The sequence below is a fragment of the Pongo pygmaeus genome, chromosome 2, assembly GCF_028885625.2.
Source record: "Pongo pygmaeus isolate AG05252 chromosome 2, NHGRI_mPonPyg2-v2.0_pri, whole genome shotgun sequence".
Lineage (NCBI taxonomy): Eukaryota > Metazoa > Chordata > Mammalia > Primates > Hominidae > Pongo > Pongo pygmaeus.
The window spans coordinates 113299819-113316854 of NC_085930.1; the positions used below are offsets into that span (position 1 = coordinate 113299819).

At 44.3% G+C, this 17036-nt stretch overlaps 2 protein-coding genes across 2 annotated transcripts in view; both read right to left on the minus strand.

Moving 5' to 3' along the window:
• The window catches only part of ENTPD3 (ectonucleoside triphosphate diphosphohydrolase 3), a 40575-nt gene extending 29039 nt beyond the window's left edge, over positions 1–11536 (minus strand). Inside the window, exons 1-3 of the mRNA XM_054482427.2 lie at positions 11436–11536; positions 10597–10648; positions 6548–6675 (exon numbers count right to left, since the gene is read on the minus strand). Coding sequence (XP_054338402.1) covers positions 6548–6675; positions 10597–10636 — 168 coding nt within the window. The 5' untranslated portion in view covers positions 10637–10648; positions 11436–11536. The remainder of the gene's footprint in view (positions 1–6547; positions 6676–10596; positions 10649–11435) is intronic.
• Positions 1–14787, minus strand: part of RPL14 (ribosomal protein L14) — a 77468-nt gene extending 62681 nt beyond the window's left edge. Inside the window, exon 1 of the mRNA XM_063661276.1 lies at positions 14783–14787. Coding sequence (XP_063517346.1) covers positions 14783–14785 — 3 coding nt within the window. The 5' untranslated portion in view covers positions 14786–14787. The remainder of the gene's footprint in view (positions 1–14782) is intronic.
• Between the last annotated feature and the right edge of the window lie 2249 nt (positions 14788–17036).

Sequence of the window (17036 nt, forward strand, 5' to 3'; positions counted from 1 at the left end):
TTGTTTGAAATGGGACCATATTTTAAAAAAGTTGCTTCAGCTCCTGAATCATAGCCTCTCCATTATTTTGAAATAGAACATCTGTGTTCACTGGTATGTGAATTTGGACAGCCTCTTAATCTCAGCCCTTCAGTATGATGAATGTTGATTGGGATCTTGACCTGACATCCCTCATGGGGAACAAGGGTGGCATTGTTCATAATCTGTCACAGGCAGCGACTCACAGGGAGATTAAAGTACAGGTTGAAACTGAAGGCAAGAAGGAAACCAGGCACTAAACTAAAGAGGTCTGGGCCTCTGTATTCTTGGTCTGCTTTCTTTCCTCCCTCCTGCTGCTGACCTGATCACCACCACTCCAACCTGCCCTGCCATGCCTGGTGCTGACCCATAAAACAAGAGGAGAGAGAGAATAGGAGAAAAACTATCACCTTCCTTTCCTCAAATCTTTATTCCAACCCTTCAAAAAAGGGTGCATGTTTTTCCTGTGTATGCAGCTCAGGGCTGCTGGGCCAAGATCAGAGAGAAGGAAGAGTATCCATTCTCATTTGTAACTCCAACTGGGATCCAGCTTTCACCAGGGTCTGCAGTAGCCAGACTTTGCTCTGTGAGACTGAAGAAATGGCTGTCCCTCGGCACCTGCTGATATAGGCCCACCTCTACTGACTCACACGGATCTAGCCCTACCATCATTCACTGACATTTTCAAAAGTGGGAAAAATGGTCTTTAACCAGTTTTCAGAGCTCTTTTGCCTAAACAGTGAAACTCAGTGTGATTCTTTTGGGGGAGAGGGGATGGGAATGAATTTCAGTTCAGCTGGCGAGGTGATGTTCAGATAAAAATTAGTAAGTAATCCTCTGTCTAATGCAGTGTCAGAAAAAACCATGGCTCAAATGTGGATCTGAAGACACAGTGGATTAACTGAAAGGAAGCAGTCTTTCAGTTTAGAAATGTATAGAATCAGGAAACTTGGCTAAATTACTCTGTATCTAACAGTGAATGCAATTAATGTTAACTGAAAGGGCCAGTCTCCTTGGTCCAACACTTAAGGATTGTGTGATCTGTCTAAACCAATAGCGAAAGCAGAATCATAAGGTCAACTTTCTTAGATCTGTTTATTATTATTATCATTATTACTATGATAATAAATAGTAGTAGTAATAAACCTTGTCCTGCACTTATTCTAGGCACTGCAGAAAGTGCTTTGTGTTATTGCCTGTATAAGACATGTGTTATCATATCATATCATATATCATATCATATCATATCATACCATTCGACACATGGGCAAACCGAGGCTTACAGTAGTGAGTAAATGCCCAAGATCACAGACCTGGGATCAAGCCTGAGTCTAACAGACTCTAAAACCTGTACTCATAGCCATGATGTTTTCACTGAGCTCCAAGGAAACCAAGTGTAATGGCATGACTGTTCAGTAATCAGGTGCATTGCAGACTTTCTTATTTAAACAAAAAGTCCCTTGAAAGTAAAGTCTTAGTTAAGGGGTGTGCAGATCTGGCTGGAGGAGAAGAGGACCCATTTGTATAAGGAGCCCGAGGCTTTCTGAAAAAAAAAAAAAAAAAAAGAAACTAATTATCCAACTCTTACTCTCCAAGAAGTAGACCAGGGTGGGCTACAAGGCATCAGAAATCCAGGCTGATGAACAAGGCTCAATGAGGGTTAAAAGGGAATGATTTCAACACAGACTGGGCCAGTGATTTTGCTTTGGAGAGTAATGGCTGAGCATGGGAGTGTAGACTAAAACAGCTTATGATCTTGGACCCAGTATGGGGAACTAATGTGGGCTGAGCAGGTCACAGTGGAAAAGGCCATCCTTAAAACCTTTAGACTGTGCAGAACCCATCTTCAACAGTGACATCACATGGCTGCAAGAAGCAGTACAATAGTATTGATCATTGGACTGAGAAGCTCTAAAGTTCTTGGATGGTTATAATTAGGGGTAGGGAGGGTGAAGCCTCAAGAGGAAGGTATTGGACTTCACGATGATAAAGCGGGGGAGTGGGGGCCGAGTGAAAATTATAAGTGATGGCATCATGTTTACTCTTCAAGCTTGTGGAGCAAGTCAGACCAGTAACACAAGAGACTTAGACATTTTCGCCCCTTGACTGCGTTTTAATAGTTCTGCCCATAACCTCACATAAGCCAGGGTTAGGCAAGCCAAGGTTAGATTTAATAGCCAGATATGACCTTGCATGAGAGTCCTCTGTAACATTTTAGAGCCCTCCAGACAGGCTGTTGTAGAGCTGGCCCTTTAGAACCGACTGTCAGCTGCACACAAAAGCAAAACAGGCTCGTGGTATAAAAAAATAAACATAACAAAGAATTTAAAATCCCTCATATTTGCTCAACTTCATCACCTGCAATCCTCTTCAAAACAAAAAAAGAGAGATCTCTCCATATCCTGAGAAAAACTGCATGTGGAACACTCTCTTCCAAAGCTGTCATTCTGTTTCTGGTTCAACTGGCCCAGAACATTTGTCTTTTCTCACATTTAATCCACCCAATTAAGCAGAATGGACCTTCCGAGCTCATCTTCCTGTGTTTTACAATTTCCTGTCCCTTGCAATGGTGGCTAGGGTCTGTTAGCAAGATTCAGAAGAGATTTAAAATCCCCTCTTTGAACTGCCTGCTGATTGGTGGAGGGTGTGTCTCCTGGTTCCTCCAAACCCTTGTTTAAGGCCACTGTTGTCTGTTCTCTTTTCTTTCCTTTACACCAGTTCTGCTATTTTCAATCTGTGTAACTATGGGAAGCTATTTGCCCTTTCTTTTCCTGTTTTCTCCTCTGCAATACAGGGATAATAACAATATTATTTACATGGAGTAGTCACTGGCAATTCTCTGCCCACATCCCCTCAGGCCTTACTACTTTGATGTACAACCATCCATCTTCCACCTGCCTGAAGGCTTAATTAGTGGCCCAAGTCTACCTGATCACAAAATATGCCAGAAGGACTAGAGAGTTAACATCCAGGGAGCAGCCTCTCAGCTAATGACTGATGGAAGCTGGTGAATAAATATGCCCTTGACTGGGATATCTGGGAGGCACATGCCTGTATGCCCCTTGATATGGGACAACTTTGAGTTCTCTGTGCCAGCTCACAGGATTCCAAGCAGGACTGAGTCCCAGTTGCCTACAGTGCTGACCTGCTGCATAACAGGTCCTCTCTTGGCTGCCTGACCCATCTCAGTTCCTTAGTCCCTCACCAGTGTTTCCTGGGATCATCCCCAGATGATCTACTTGCACGTGTGTCTTTGACTTGGAGAGCCCAACCTAAGACAGTAGCATTCAACATGTGTGGTTTTCTCCTTCAACAGTGCCCTCTAGACTGCCCAGGGATATATTTTTCTCTACTCATTTTACTAGTCTTCCATCTGATTCCTCCATGTCTCTCCAGTGTGAACAGAGGACTTGCCTGTTACTGTCCAGAACAAGCAGAAGCCATCAGCTGGCAACTGCCTTAACCAGCCCATTTCTAACATTTGTAGGATTAGAGACAAAATTTTATGAATAGAGGCTTCTGCCCTGTCCCTTTCCCAAACCTGTTCTCACAGAATAAAGAGCCCATGCACCTGTGTGTGGACAGTTCAGACCACACAGCTATGCTCTGTTTACACTCCCTGTAAGCAGCTGCCTCTTGGCCACCCCTCAGACCATTGGTGATGTCCACCTTCTGGAGGTCCACAAAGACCCTAGATTCTGAAGTCTTGGGCACCACAGTGTGTTCTAGAAGGGGAAGCATGGGCTCTGGATAAACACATTCGTTTGGGTCATAGAGAGAGATAAGCCTGAAGTGCAGCTAGAGCTGGTCTTTCTGAAATGTGGGGCCCAGGGCAGGCAGCCCAGCTATCAGGGTCTAAGGGTGGTACTAGGCTTAACTCCTCTCCCTCAATTCAACAAACCTTCCCACATCTGCATCCATCCTCCCTACCTTCTGTCCTGTGCAAAGCAGGAAGTGTTCTCCTATCTGAGGCCAGTCCCTTCCCTCCACTTGGGATCTCCATTCAGAACTCAGGGTCAGGGAGAAGTGGGAGGCAGTGAAGAGAGCCCTGGCCTTAGGAACAGAAGGGAGTAGGTTTCAGTTCTGGACCTGTCATTCACTGACCAAACCTGTATTTTCTCACTTTTAAAATGGTAGTCATGGTGCTCGCTTTGCCCACCTTCTATGGTTGGCATAAGAACTAAGTGATGTAATCAGGGAAAAGTGCTGACTTAACTGAATAGCACTATACAAAGTGTAAAGAGATATTACTCTTAGTTGTGGCTGGGCACGGTGGCTCATGCCTATAATCCCACCACTCTGGGAGGCTGAGGTGGGTGGATCACCTGAGGTCAGGAGTTCAAGACTAGCCTGGCCAACACGGTGAAACCCTGTCTGTACTAAAAATACAACAAAGAAAAACTAGCTGGGCATGGTGGTGGGCACCTGTGATCCTAGCTACTTGGGAGGCTGAGGCAGTAGAATCACTTGAACTGCGGAGGCAGAGGTTGTGGCAAGCCAAGATCACGCCACTGCACTCCAGCCTAGGTGACGGAACAAGACTCTGTCTCACAAAATAATAAAATAAAAAATAAAAAATATATTACTCTTAGTTGCAGTTCCAATTTTTTTTTTTTTTTTTTTTTTTTGAGACAGAGTCTCGCTCTGTTGCCCAGGCTGGAATGCAGTAGCACTATCTCAGCTCACTGCAAGCTCCGCCTCCCGGGTTCACGCCATTCTCCTGCCTCAGCCTCCTGAGTATCTAGCTGGGACTACAGGCGCCCGCCACCACGCCCAGCTAATTTTTTGTATTTTTAGTAGAGACAGCGTTTCACCATTGTTAGCCAGGACGGTCTTAATCTCCTGACCTCGTGATCCGCCTGCCTTGGCCTCCCAAAGTCCCAATTTTATATACAGTAGTTTATAGAAGGCAGTTCCTGGAGCTTGGGAAAACAGCTTCTTTTAGGCCTCAGCTAATATCTTTGGACAACTGGGTAATTTGCTTTCTTCTCATTATTGGGTGATTGCAAAGGTTTTTTTTTTTTTAATTCACATTATTCATGAGGGCTGAGATTCTTAAATAAAATATCCTATCAAGGAGCCAAATGCTATTATATTATCTAATGGAGACTTTACTCTAATCTTTTAGAAAAGCTGCCTTAGAATGTTAGCTCAAACCCATCCTAGAGTCCAAAACAATATTAGTTTCTTTTCTTTTAAAAATGTCTATGTATTTCAGATATTACCTTTGAATAGTCACTAACAGCAGGAAGATATGCAAAAGACTTGTGAGTCAAGTGTAAATGTTAAATGAGATTCAAAGAACATGGCTGAATTACCTGGTCCCTATGGCACAGCTAAGAAGGGTTTGTACATTCTTAATGAGTCAAAAAACAAAGAAGAGTTATAAAACAAGAGACTATAAATGGACCTCAAAGCCTAAAATATGTACTATTTGACCCTTTATGAGAAATGTTTGCTGACCCCTACCCAAAATGATTGAAGGACTCATCAACTCGCTTCATCTTTCCTTTGTCAGCCTCTCATGGAATGACCTCCCGTTTCCAAGGGCACCCTCAGAGCCAAGCCTGGGGATATATTATGATTCTGAGCCTAAAGATCATTTGGGGATGGACTTGTTGAGAGCTAAGAGGGGCCTCTGGGACTAAGCACAAGGTCCTGAGTAATTTTTTTTTTTTTTTTTTTTTTGCGGGGAGATTGTTGAGGGAAGTGTTGGAAGGATCACAGCACATGTTCTAGACTCAAGAGTAGTAGCACAAATAGAGCTCAAGGAGACCTTCTCAAGTTCTTGATTTTTTGTTCACTCAGCCTAGGCTAGAAGAGGTGCCTGGGTCTCCTGGTCTTGACTTATTTTTTCCTTTTTTTGGAAAAATTTCTTTTTGGTAGAGATGGAGTCTCTCTATATTGCCCAGGTTGGTCTTGAACTCCTGGGCTCAAGCAATCCTTCTTCCTCGGCCTCTCAAAATGCTGGAATTACAGACATGAGCCACTGTGCCCAGCCTCAGTCTTTACTCATTATCGGGGTTGTGTGGTTGGGAGAACAGATAAACTGGTCAAAATGGAAACTGCACTAACTGGTAATTTTTTTTTTTTTTTTTTTTGATAGAGACGGGTTTCACCATGTTGCCCAGGCTAGTCTCGAACTCCTGGACTCAGGCGATCCACCTGCCTCAGCCTCCCAAAGTGCCAGGATTACAGGCGTGAGCCACCGCACCTGGCTGAACTGGTAAATCTTTGATAGCCATCTGCAACTCTTGGTTACAAATTTTAGCTTTGAAGTCAGAAGTGAAAGCAAGACTACACAGTCCTTGGAGAAGGTGTCAGGCACTACCCTCAATTTGTAGCCTCAAATATCACAAACCCAGCATGTCCAGACCTTTTCCCTTGTGTCTTACACTACCTTCTCCTGGCTTCAGCCAGAGATGGGGGGAAAGGATTTTCTGCTCTTCTAACTCATGGTTTTGGAATAATTGATTTCTTCCCCTTTATACTCATTTCTTCCCTTTGTTGCCAGTCCCTTCACACTTACCTTCAGTCCTGGAGGGAGGACCTCTTGCTTGTGGATCTGGATGACAGTGATACTCACAAGCACCACAATACTCACAAGCAAGACCACCAAGGCAATGATGGTTGGAGTTCGGTAGAGGGCCTTGAGGCCTAAAATGAGAAGACCCAGAAGACACTTGAGGGGGAGGTAAAAACCAGGCACTGGTATTCTTTGTAGAATTGATGGACTGGCCCCATAATCAGGTGCATAAACCACTTTCTCTGGTGTTAGCGAGACCCACACTTATAAGATGGAGTAGCAAACAAACTCCCCTTCTCCCCAGTTTTGGGAAAGCACAAACAATACCTATTTGCCCTTCCTCACAAATTGTGTACTAAAACAGTGTTGCAGGGAGGGTATGCAAGGTCTAGTTTTCTGATATTTTGGTTATCCCTGAGATGAATTACAATAACATTTGTTTTACCTTTTTCTTTTTCTTTTCTTTTATTTTTTGAGATAGAGTCTCACTCTTATCGCCCAGGTTAGAGTGCTGTGCTGTGATCTTGGCTCACTGCAGCTTCCACCTCGCAGGTTCAAGCGATTCTCCTGCCTCTTTCTCCTGAATAGCTGAGATTATAGGTGCCTGCTACCACGCCAGCCAATTTTTGTATTTTTAGTAGAGACGGGGTTTCACCATGTTGGCCAGGCTGGTCTCGAACTCCTGGGCTCAAGTGATCTGCCTGCCTCAGTCTCCCAAAGTGCTGGGATTACAGGTGTGAGCCACCACGCCCAGCTAACATTAGTTTTAATGGAGATTCAAAAAATCTATTTTTAAAAAATTAAACCAGGTGATAGAATATTTCACTTAAAAATAATCTCATAGAATATTTCATTTAAAAATAATCTCAGTTAAAGAAAAGAAATTAGGCTGGGCAGATGGCTCACCCCTGTAATCCCAGCACTTTGGAAGGCCGAAGTGGGTGGATCACTTGAGGTCAGGAGTTCAAGACCAGCCTGGCCAATATGGTGAAACCCTGTCTCTACCAAGAAATACAAAAATTAGCCAGGTGTGGTCGTATGCGCCTGTAGTCCCAGCTACTCGGGAGACTGAGGTGGGAGAATTGTTTGAAGCCAGGAGGTGGAGGTTGCAATGAGTTGAGATCAAACTACTACACACCAGCCTGGGTGACAGAATAAGACCTTGTCTCAAAAAAACAAAATAAAATAAAAATAAAAAAATTAGTACTATACTGAAATGATTTCATTTATTTGAAGTTCTAAAGTAGGCAGGTAACAGGAATCAGAATAGTGATTGCCAGGGGGCAGAAATTGGGGCAGGGATTCACTGGGAAGGAATATGTGGGCACTTTCTTGGGGTAATGGCAATGCGCTATACATTATAGGAGTGTGGAGTATATGGATGTGTGCATTTGTCAAAACTCATCAAACCTTTCAAAGTCCTTTGGAGAAAACTTGAAAATGAAAGCAAATCAGTGTCTTAGGTATAATTTCCCTTTAAAAAAACATTCTTATAAATTGCCCTTACTATTCTAAAAACATACTTTTAGAAGGCAAGAACACCCAACTTAGGGGCACAACTTAAGATCTATCCATTTCGCTGAATAGAAGTTACACCTAATTTTTTAAAAAGATAAAAAGACATTCAATGAAAATACTGACTAAATAATAATCTTGGGCTGGGTATAGTGGCTTATGCCTGTAATCCCAGCTTTGGGAGGCTGAGATGGGAAGATGCTTGAGGCCAGGCTTTAGACACCAGCCTGAGCCACATATTGAGACCCCATCTCTACAAAAAATGAAAAAAATATCAACTGCGCATGTGGTGCACACCTGTAGCCCAAGCTACTCAGGAGGTTGAGGTTGGAGGATCCTTTGATCCCAGGAGCTCAAGGCTGCAGTGAGCTGTGCCACTATACTCCAGCCTGGCAACAGAGTGAGACCTTGTCTCTAAAAAAATAATAATAATAGTCTTGGTAAAACTATTGGGACATCAACATAAATGACAACCAAATGGTTGAAATATGATGAAAACTAATAGAAAGATCACTAGGTTCATCGAATTCCAATATATATCTAATCAATTGGCTATCTAAATGTAAATTAATTAAAATTAAAAAAATGCAGTCTCTCAATCTTACTAGCCACATTTCCAGTGTTCAATAACCACATGTGGGCTAGTGGCTACTATATTGGACAGTGCAGCCATATAACATTTTCATCATTATAGGAAGATCAATTGAACAGCAATTCGATAAATCCTGTCTTATTCCAGAACATTATTCCTAGATCATCATAACCTATGCTTTACCCCTTCATTATTTCTGTAAGACATTTTCCCAGAAGAAGAACAGGGCATGTCTATGCACCCACGATATAATTAGATTCAGCCCCCAAATTCAGTCACATCACAACATTTGCTACAGGAGGGCAGTCACGCAGTAGGTCTTCATGGCTCAGAACAGCTAACTCTTTCCATCTCAACTGATTCCCCTGCAGTGTAGCTGCAGTCACAGACACTTCTTGGTGTCAAAGTTGGTCACTTAACACCTTAATCCTCCTACCTTGTCATCGAAAGTGTAAACTGGTAGGTACAGCATCAATGGAGGGCAATTTGTCAATATTTATGAAAACTGCAAATAAGCATGCCATCTGACTCACAATCACACTTTTGGGAAGTTATCCCACAGAACTAGCTCCACATGTGTAAAATGACTTAGACACAAGGTTACTCATTACAGAATTGTGGGTAATAGCAATGGAAAGGAGAGCCAACTGCCATGGAGTTGACCTGCAGAGCATATAAAGAGGTCCTATATCACTTTTCTGTGATTCCAAATAAAAGTACAGGAACCAGTTAATCCACAGAGGCAAACTTTTGCATTAGCTTTCAAAGAATGCATTTGTCAGTGTTAGTTATAGAAGTTTAAGGGATTTTTTCCCTCTAACAAAATGTGGTAGAAATTTAATCTGCCAAGTTAAACTTGTCCTTTGGAAGGAATGTAACAGGTTAGTCTATATGAGTGATGTTACAATCTCTGTGTTAACATTTCAAAGTGTTTTGGGGGAAAACCTAAAAATCAAAGGAAAACAGCTCCTCAAGTGCAATGTCCCTTTACAAAAATAAAAGTTCATATAGATTGCCCTTACTATCCTAAAATCATATCCTTTTGGAAGACAAGAATACCCAATTTAGGGGCATGAGTAAAGAATGTCTATCCATGGGGGAGGAGTGTGTGATATGTATGCAGTTTCCTGACCACAGCTACGTGGCTGGCCTCCTAAGTCTTCTGTGTTTCAGCAGTTTTCAAGTAAAAAGCTATGATTACCTTAAGCAAACTCTTGTCCCAGCAGAAAAGCTTATTACAAAGCAAAATGGACGAGACCAGGTCTTACTCATTTAGGAAATGCAGCCTAGAGCTGTGCTGTCATTAGGGCTGGACAAACATGGTAATTGCAAGGTACCTACCTGAGCGTGGAGAAGCCAGAGCCTTCTGGGCTTCCACATGAGCAACTCCAAAAAGTGCTCTAGAGGCAGGCGGGGCAAGCTTAGAAGTGTGTGTGTGTGTGTGCACGTGCATGCACACACATGCTCGTGCCTTCCAGTGTGAGAAAATCCTGCACTTGTGCCTGCAGTATCAACCATAACGACACTGACCCACAGTGAGGGGTGGGGGTGTTGTAGGCACTGTGCCAGCAACATTTGGATGGGAATACAGGAAAGATCCAAGTACTTTACAGTTGATCACAAAATCAACAATACAGTATTCTAAAGCAAACCTTACACACAGCTAACTAAGGGAAACCACAAGGGCCAAATTAATGGATTATACAAACCGGAAAAACCATTTAAGTGAAACATGCATGTTAGTCCTTGTTTTGTGTGGCTTTGATGAAAAGCATTACTTTTATTTGAGGAATGCCGGTGTTGAAACCCAGCTGAGTACTGAGTCTCAAACCAATAAAGTTAAACAATCATTTGCAGGGGATATGGATGAAAAACTGTAGGCCGAAGCTGGGATTCTCTTGCGATTTGGCAAAACCACGCTTGCTACCTGCTGAGAAATACTAACCTGCTTGCTCACATGGTTGGCGGGTCAGCACAGCGAACATCTTTTCTCCTAGCTGCAGGTGAGAGAATACAGGATGTCAGTAAGTCCATGGCCCCCGGCCTCAGAAGTTTAAAGAACGAGCGCAGGTTAAGACAAAACCCATTTTACTTCCTCCAAATCAAAACCTCATCCCGGGAAAGGTCAGCCCAACCCCAGAACTTCAGAGACAGCCCCAAAGCTGGAGCTTAAATTCCATGTCATCTCCCCAAATGCAAGGAAATGAAAAATGGATTTGCTGAAACTTCAAACTGAAAAGGTTTTCCGAAAAAAGGTCTTTTTCTGCAGATTGTTCCACCTGTACACACACCCAAGAGAGAACAAATCTTCCCTCTATTATTAACATTCACAGAGCTGAGGCGGGGCTTTTCTTCAGAACATCAGCAAGGAAGGTTTTTGTGTGTTCGTGGATCGCGAGCCTGGAGCCTCTCTTTAAAGCCCGGGGAGGGGAGTCTTTAGCTGCTGGCTGGAAATTGCAAAGGGATGTCGGGGCCCTGGGATCCAGCCCCCACCAGGATCTGGGGTCACCTCTCTGGACTGCGTCTCTGCATAGCCGCAGGCATCTAAGCGCCCAGCACATCTGCGGATCCGTGCAGGCAGTCGGTAAAGACGCTCCCACCCGTCGTGGGCATGACAGGGACCACCTCCCCGCCGCCCAAGGATTTGGGGCTCCCGTGTTTCTGTCTCTTTCTCTGGCCCTCTGAGGAAATCCGATTTTGTTTCTTTGCCTCCCAACTCTCAGTCTCACGCAGCACCCCCGACTCCTTCCTCGGCAGCTTAGGCGCCGGGTCCCCTGACCTTACCTGTGCGGAGCCGATTCGGAGAAGGCGACTAGCGCTGCCGCAGAGGCGGCCCGCGGCGAGCGCTAAGGAGGTGTCAGCCCAGACGCCGGGAGGCGGCGCCGGGTGGGGCGGGGGCGGGGCGGCCTCGGCCTGGGACCGCCCCCCGCGTCCGTGTCAAGGCCAAGTGCCTCTTCACCTTTTCTGGTTGCTCTCACCTTCACACCCAGCCCTCGATGGAAGGGGAAGGGAGAGAGAGCGCGCCTCTTGCTAAAAGACCGACCCTGCCTGCCCAGAGAGCCTTCTGTCCCCCTCCAGGTCCAAGCCAAACAGCACTTCACCTTTCCTCTTTCAGTTCCCTCCACACTCACCTCTACCTGAAGTCGGAGAGGAGGGAGCCAGGCCTTGCCCTGAGAACCCACCGGAGCCTATGTGGGCGAGGGGGAAGGGAGGTGTCTATTATCTGCCTCCTTCTTGGATCTGTGTCAAGACCAAGAACCTTTTGATCTGTCTTCTAGTTACCTCCATTGTCACCCCAACCCTAGGTGGAGGGAAAATGGGGACAAGGCCAGGCAGGGACTGGGCACTCTGTGGGTGGGCATGACCTCATGTGGTCCCCCGGTGGGTGGCTCCTGTGCTCCGTCTCTCCACGGGGTGGAGTGGAGTCAAACACCTGTAATGTTGGGAGTGAGGCCAGTAGGCAGGCTGGCCCCTAGGTCGCTTGGGCCTAAAGCACAAAGTATGGCAGGCACATTCCCTTTCATACTTAGCAGAACTGCCTTGGCCATGCCCAGGGACATTCTTGCTGTTTACTGAGCAATGCTCTGCCCTACCCCATTTAATACGGGTGTCATAAGGCCAAAACTCAAGACAAGTACAGCCTAGAAGAGGCAAAACAGAAAAGATAACAAAAAGGCAGCATGTGGGCTGCAGTGATCCAAACACCCCAGGAGTCTGTCTCAGTGTACAGCAGCAGGCAGCCTCCCAGCTCCTCTGAGTGACCCCAGAGACCCTTGGAGTGATCCCAGCAAGAGGCCTAAGCAGGCCCTGTTTGACCATCCCTCCTTGTGGTTCCTGCATGTCTGGAAGGAAGAGTTGAGTCTCTGGCTATACCCTGCCATAGCCTGCTTTCTCCTAGAAATCCACTAATTTTCTGTCCTGTGCAGGTGGGCCAAAGCCCCTAAGACAAGAAGTCCTTAAGATAGGAATGCCCCTGCTTTGATACCTCTGAGCCCAGAGAGGTGGGCCCCAAGCCTGAGCTATGTGTGTGTGCTTGTGTGTGTGTGTGTGTGCGTGCAAGAGCACCATGGTCACTCACCGAGTTGGATACAGGTGGACCCCATTGGGGGATTGGGACAGGGTCTGCACTGGGGGTGTCAGACATTCAGTGAATACTTGCTGAATTAAAAGACTTGTTTCTTTGAAAGCTGTGGGCCAATGAAACATAAGGCATATGGCTGGCAGCCAGGGGTCCGTCTGCACCCAGGGGGCTGTAAGTACACAAACAGCTGCTGGCAGTGCACCTGGACCCAAGCTCAGTTAGATAGCCCCAGTGGGTGAATGACTAACCTTAGCATCCCCAGTGACTTCCCAGGGGCTGGGAAAAGGTTTCCAGGCCTAATGGGCCTTGAAAGGCAGTTAGTGCTAGTGTATAAAAATAACAGAGATCAGTCCATGCCAGCTTTCCTCTCTGCTTGCATCAACCTACAGACCTTGTAAGTGTGAGCATCAGCCTCCTTTGAGAGACCTGTAGTCTCCAATTCTCCTTTTATTTTTCCAAGCTTTTCTGGAAACTCTTTGCTCCAGGCACTGTGTCAAACTCCTTTGCAGCTTCCAAAGTAGACCTAGTCATTTAAAGGCATTTCCTCATCAACCTTCCACATGCAAGAACACACACACACAGACACACACACACACACACCTTTGTGAGTTTTCCTGATTATAAAATAATACAGATTTGCCCACCAGCTATCAAAACATATTGTAAAGCTACAGTAATAAAAACAGCCTGGCTTGGGCACAGGAATATACTGAGAGATCTAAAGAACAAAAAAGATAGGCCACAACAGACTATTGGATATAGGATTATAAGATAAAGAACAGGTTGAAATAACATATTATTCAATAACTGGTATTGAAACTACTGGCTCATTTGGAAAAGGATTCTAATTACTCATCACCCACAAAAATAGATTTTAGGTGGTTTAAAAATTTAAATGTATAAAATAATTTGACATCCTAAAAAATGTAGAAGAACATTTTTATCATCCTTGGGAAAGAACAGTCTCTTCTGCTATGCAGTCAAAGCAAGAAGAGAAATAAAGTCAACAAATTTGAATCCATGAAAATGAAAAACGACTGAATAGAAAGACACCACCCACCGCAAACCTCCCCCACAAAAAAAAGATAAATTCTCAGGAAATACCTAAGAATGTGACAGTAAAGAGTTTAAAACCATAAGATATACTAAAGCCTATAGAAAAATATGAATATCTGAAATAGAAAATGGGCAAGTCACATGCACTGGCCAATTTACAAAAGAAATATGAATGGCTGACTAACATGGCAAAGATGCTTAATCTCATTATTTACCAAAAACTGTCAACTAAAACTTTGGTATATTTAAACGAGATTAAAAAAAAAACTGATTAGCCTTGATTAGCAAGCAAAGTTTAAAAAGATCTAGGCCAGGCACAGGGGCTCACTCATGTAATCCTAGCACTATGGGAGGCCAAGGTCGGCAGATCACCTGAGGTCATGAGTTCAAGGCCAGCCTGGCCAAAATGGCGAAACCCCATCTCTACCAAAAAATACAAAAATTAGCCAGGTGTAGTGGTGCATGCCTGTACCAGCTACTCGGGAGGCTGAGGCACAAGAATTGCTTGAATCTGGGAGGTGAAGGCTGCAGTGATCCGAGATGCTGAGATCATGCCACTGCACTCTAGCCTGGACTACAGAGCAAGACCCTGTCTCAAAAAAAAATAGCAACAATAATCAGTGGTGCTTGTGTTGGAGAAGGTGCCAGGAAACAGGCCCTCTTGAAGCATCTGATGTGTGCCATGTCCTCCCACTTCTCTAGACAATTTTGCTGGTTCATGCTCCTTTCCTGAGAGTTTCTCAAGACTCAGTCTCCAGGATTATCTTCTTCTCATTCTGTATTCTCTTCCTAGGTAATCTCATCCATGCCTACGTCTTCTGTTTTATTCACAGAAGTTCTCAAATACAGGGCTCAGGCTTCCCCTCTTGATCTGTAGACCTAGAGAATTCTGTTTTTCATCTTTCAAGTGTCATATAGGCACCTCACATTTACAGGGTTTCAAGCAGACCTCCTTATCTTCCCCTACCAAACCATCAACTCTTCAAGCATTTCTCATCTTGGCACTCCCCACTTATCCAGGTGAGCAAGCCAGAAACCTGAGGTTTGCCTTTGATAGTCTCTCCCCCATTATACATGATCAATCAGTCACTAATTACTGCTGATTTTAACCTCTTAATTGTCTCTCCAATATGTACTTCCTTCTCTCTCAGCCACCATCATGGTCTGAGCCAGGATTTCTCAGTTGGAGCACTACTGATATTTCAGGTCAGATGATTGTTGAGGGAGCTGCCCTGTGTATTGTAGGATGTTTAGTAGCATCCTTGACCTTTCTCTACTAGTTGCCAGTAACATCCTCCCACACACGGTGTGACAACCAAGAATGTCTCAAGACATTGCCAAGTGTCCTCAGAGGAGTAAAATTTCCCTGGTGAGAACCACTGGTCTAAGCTACCATGCACTCTTTTCTGGATCTTGGCAACAGTCTCATAAATCTCTGTGTCCATTTTCTTCCTTTCTGATCCATTTTCCCAAGCCAACAGGGCCCATCTCTTCAAAACCCAGATCTCTCTGTGTCAAAACTCTCTGTAAAACACTCTTCTGTGCTGTCCATTTCTTAGTGGATTCACAATCAGATTCTCAGTGTGACCTAGAAGGCCCTGCAAGGTATATTTTCTATCTCTCTTTCCAGTCTCTATCAACCCATACTACTTCTTACTTCATGCTCTGAAGACAAACCAGCCTTCTTTCAGTTTTTCAAATATATCATGTTTACTCCTGCCATAGGACCTTTGTACATTATTTTACTAATTAGCACTTGTTTACACTTTTTTTCTCACCTCAGTCATTTCACTGATACTTCCCCGGCATCCTCTAATCTGGATCATACATCCAAACTGGGCCAAGTCCCTTAATTATGTGCTTTTAAAGCAGGCATTCCTTTCTTTCAGCTAGAGTTTCATTACGTCATTGTTGAGCAAATGACCCCTGTTGCCTATCACCAAAGCAGCAGTCCCAGGATGTTAACTTACTGTATGGTTTGCAGATGTTCATACAGTAAGATGTATGTTTGCAGATGTCACCAAGAAAGATGATTCACACAGGCACTGGATGGAAAACACTTTACTCATATAGAGAAGAGATGGAACAGGATTAGCTTCAGTGATGACTGTGTGTCCCCATGGCAGTGGGTCTTACCCTCCAGCTGATGCAGGGAGATGGAATGCATACACTGCTCTGTTGCTGCAGGTGAAGATCCTCAACCCATCCACCCTGGGGCCAGAACTATAGAAAGCTGGAGGTGCACTTGATGGCCATTGACCCATGCGCTTAAGAACAAAGAAGTACACATGAAACCCGGAACAGGGAAAGTTATTACAAAGCAGAGATGTGCCTAGCATAGGCAATGATGACTCTTTATCTCTGTGCAAGAAAATGTTCCAGGCCCAAGGCTACTCTTATGTAACTATGCAGGGGGTGAGAAGCTGTGCACAACTGCTTTTCATAACAGGAATTTTCTCGTTAGTCTTTCTCTGTCCACTAGACAGTAAACCACATGCAAGCAGAAATCATGCTTTTCTTACATCACTTTTTGCATTCTCAGTGCCTAGCACTGTTAACTGTCTAGTGAGCACTCAGTAAATATGTGTTGAATGAATAGGATGCTCTTTTATAGATTAAGAATATTAACCATTTTACTACCTTATATGATAAATACTTTTCTGCAGTTTTCTATTTAAGACTCAACATTTTACAAGTGATTGCTATCTCTCTGATTGTATGTTGAGGCTTGTAGTATTGGAGATAATTCATAGCTAACGATAGACCAGAGGGACAACCACGTTATCAGAGAATGTTATACTGATTAGGAAACCTGGCTTGAGTCTCAACTCTGCTAATTACCAGCAGATGTGCGATCTTAGACATATCTGTAGACCTCTAGGATCCTCAGTTTTTTTGTCTGTGAAATGAAGGCATTAGATGAATCAGACAGGTTGTGATCCCATTATTTTTGAAAGCACATGGCTAGAGATATATATCATTAACACAAAGGGAATAGTTGGAGTTTGGGGAGAAAGTAGAGATGAACAGGAGTAAAGGGCTAAGAGTGGAGCCTTGGGATGGAAGTTAGACTGCCAGAAGTCATGAGGAGTAGATGAGGAGGAAATGGAGCAGGTATGTGTGTGTGTGTGTGTGTGTGTGCATGTTTGTGTGCCCATGTGTGCATGTGTCCCACACAACCCTCTTTTATGCCCCCTTCAAAGCAGACCTCACCCGCCCCATTTTAGCCAAACTTAAGTTCTTCTGAA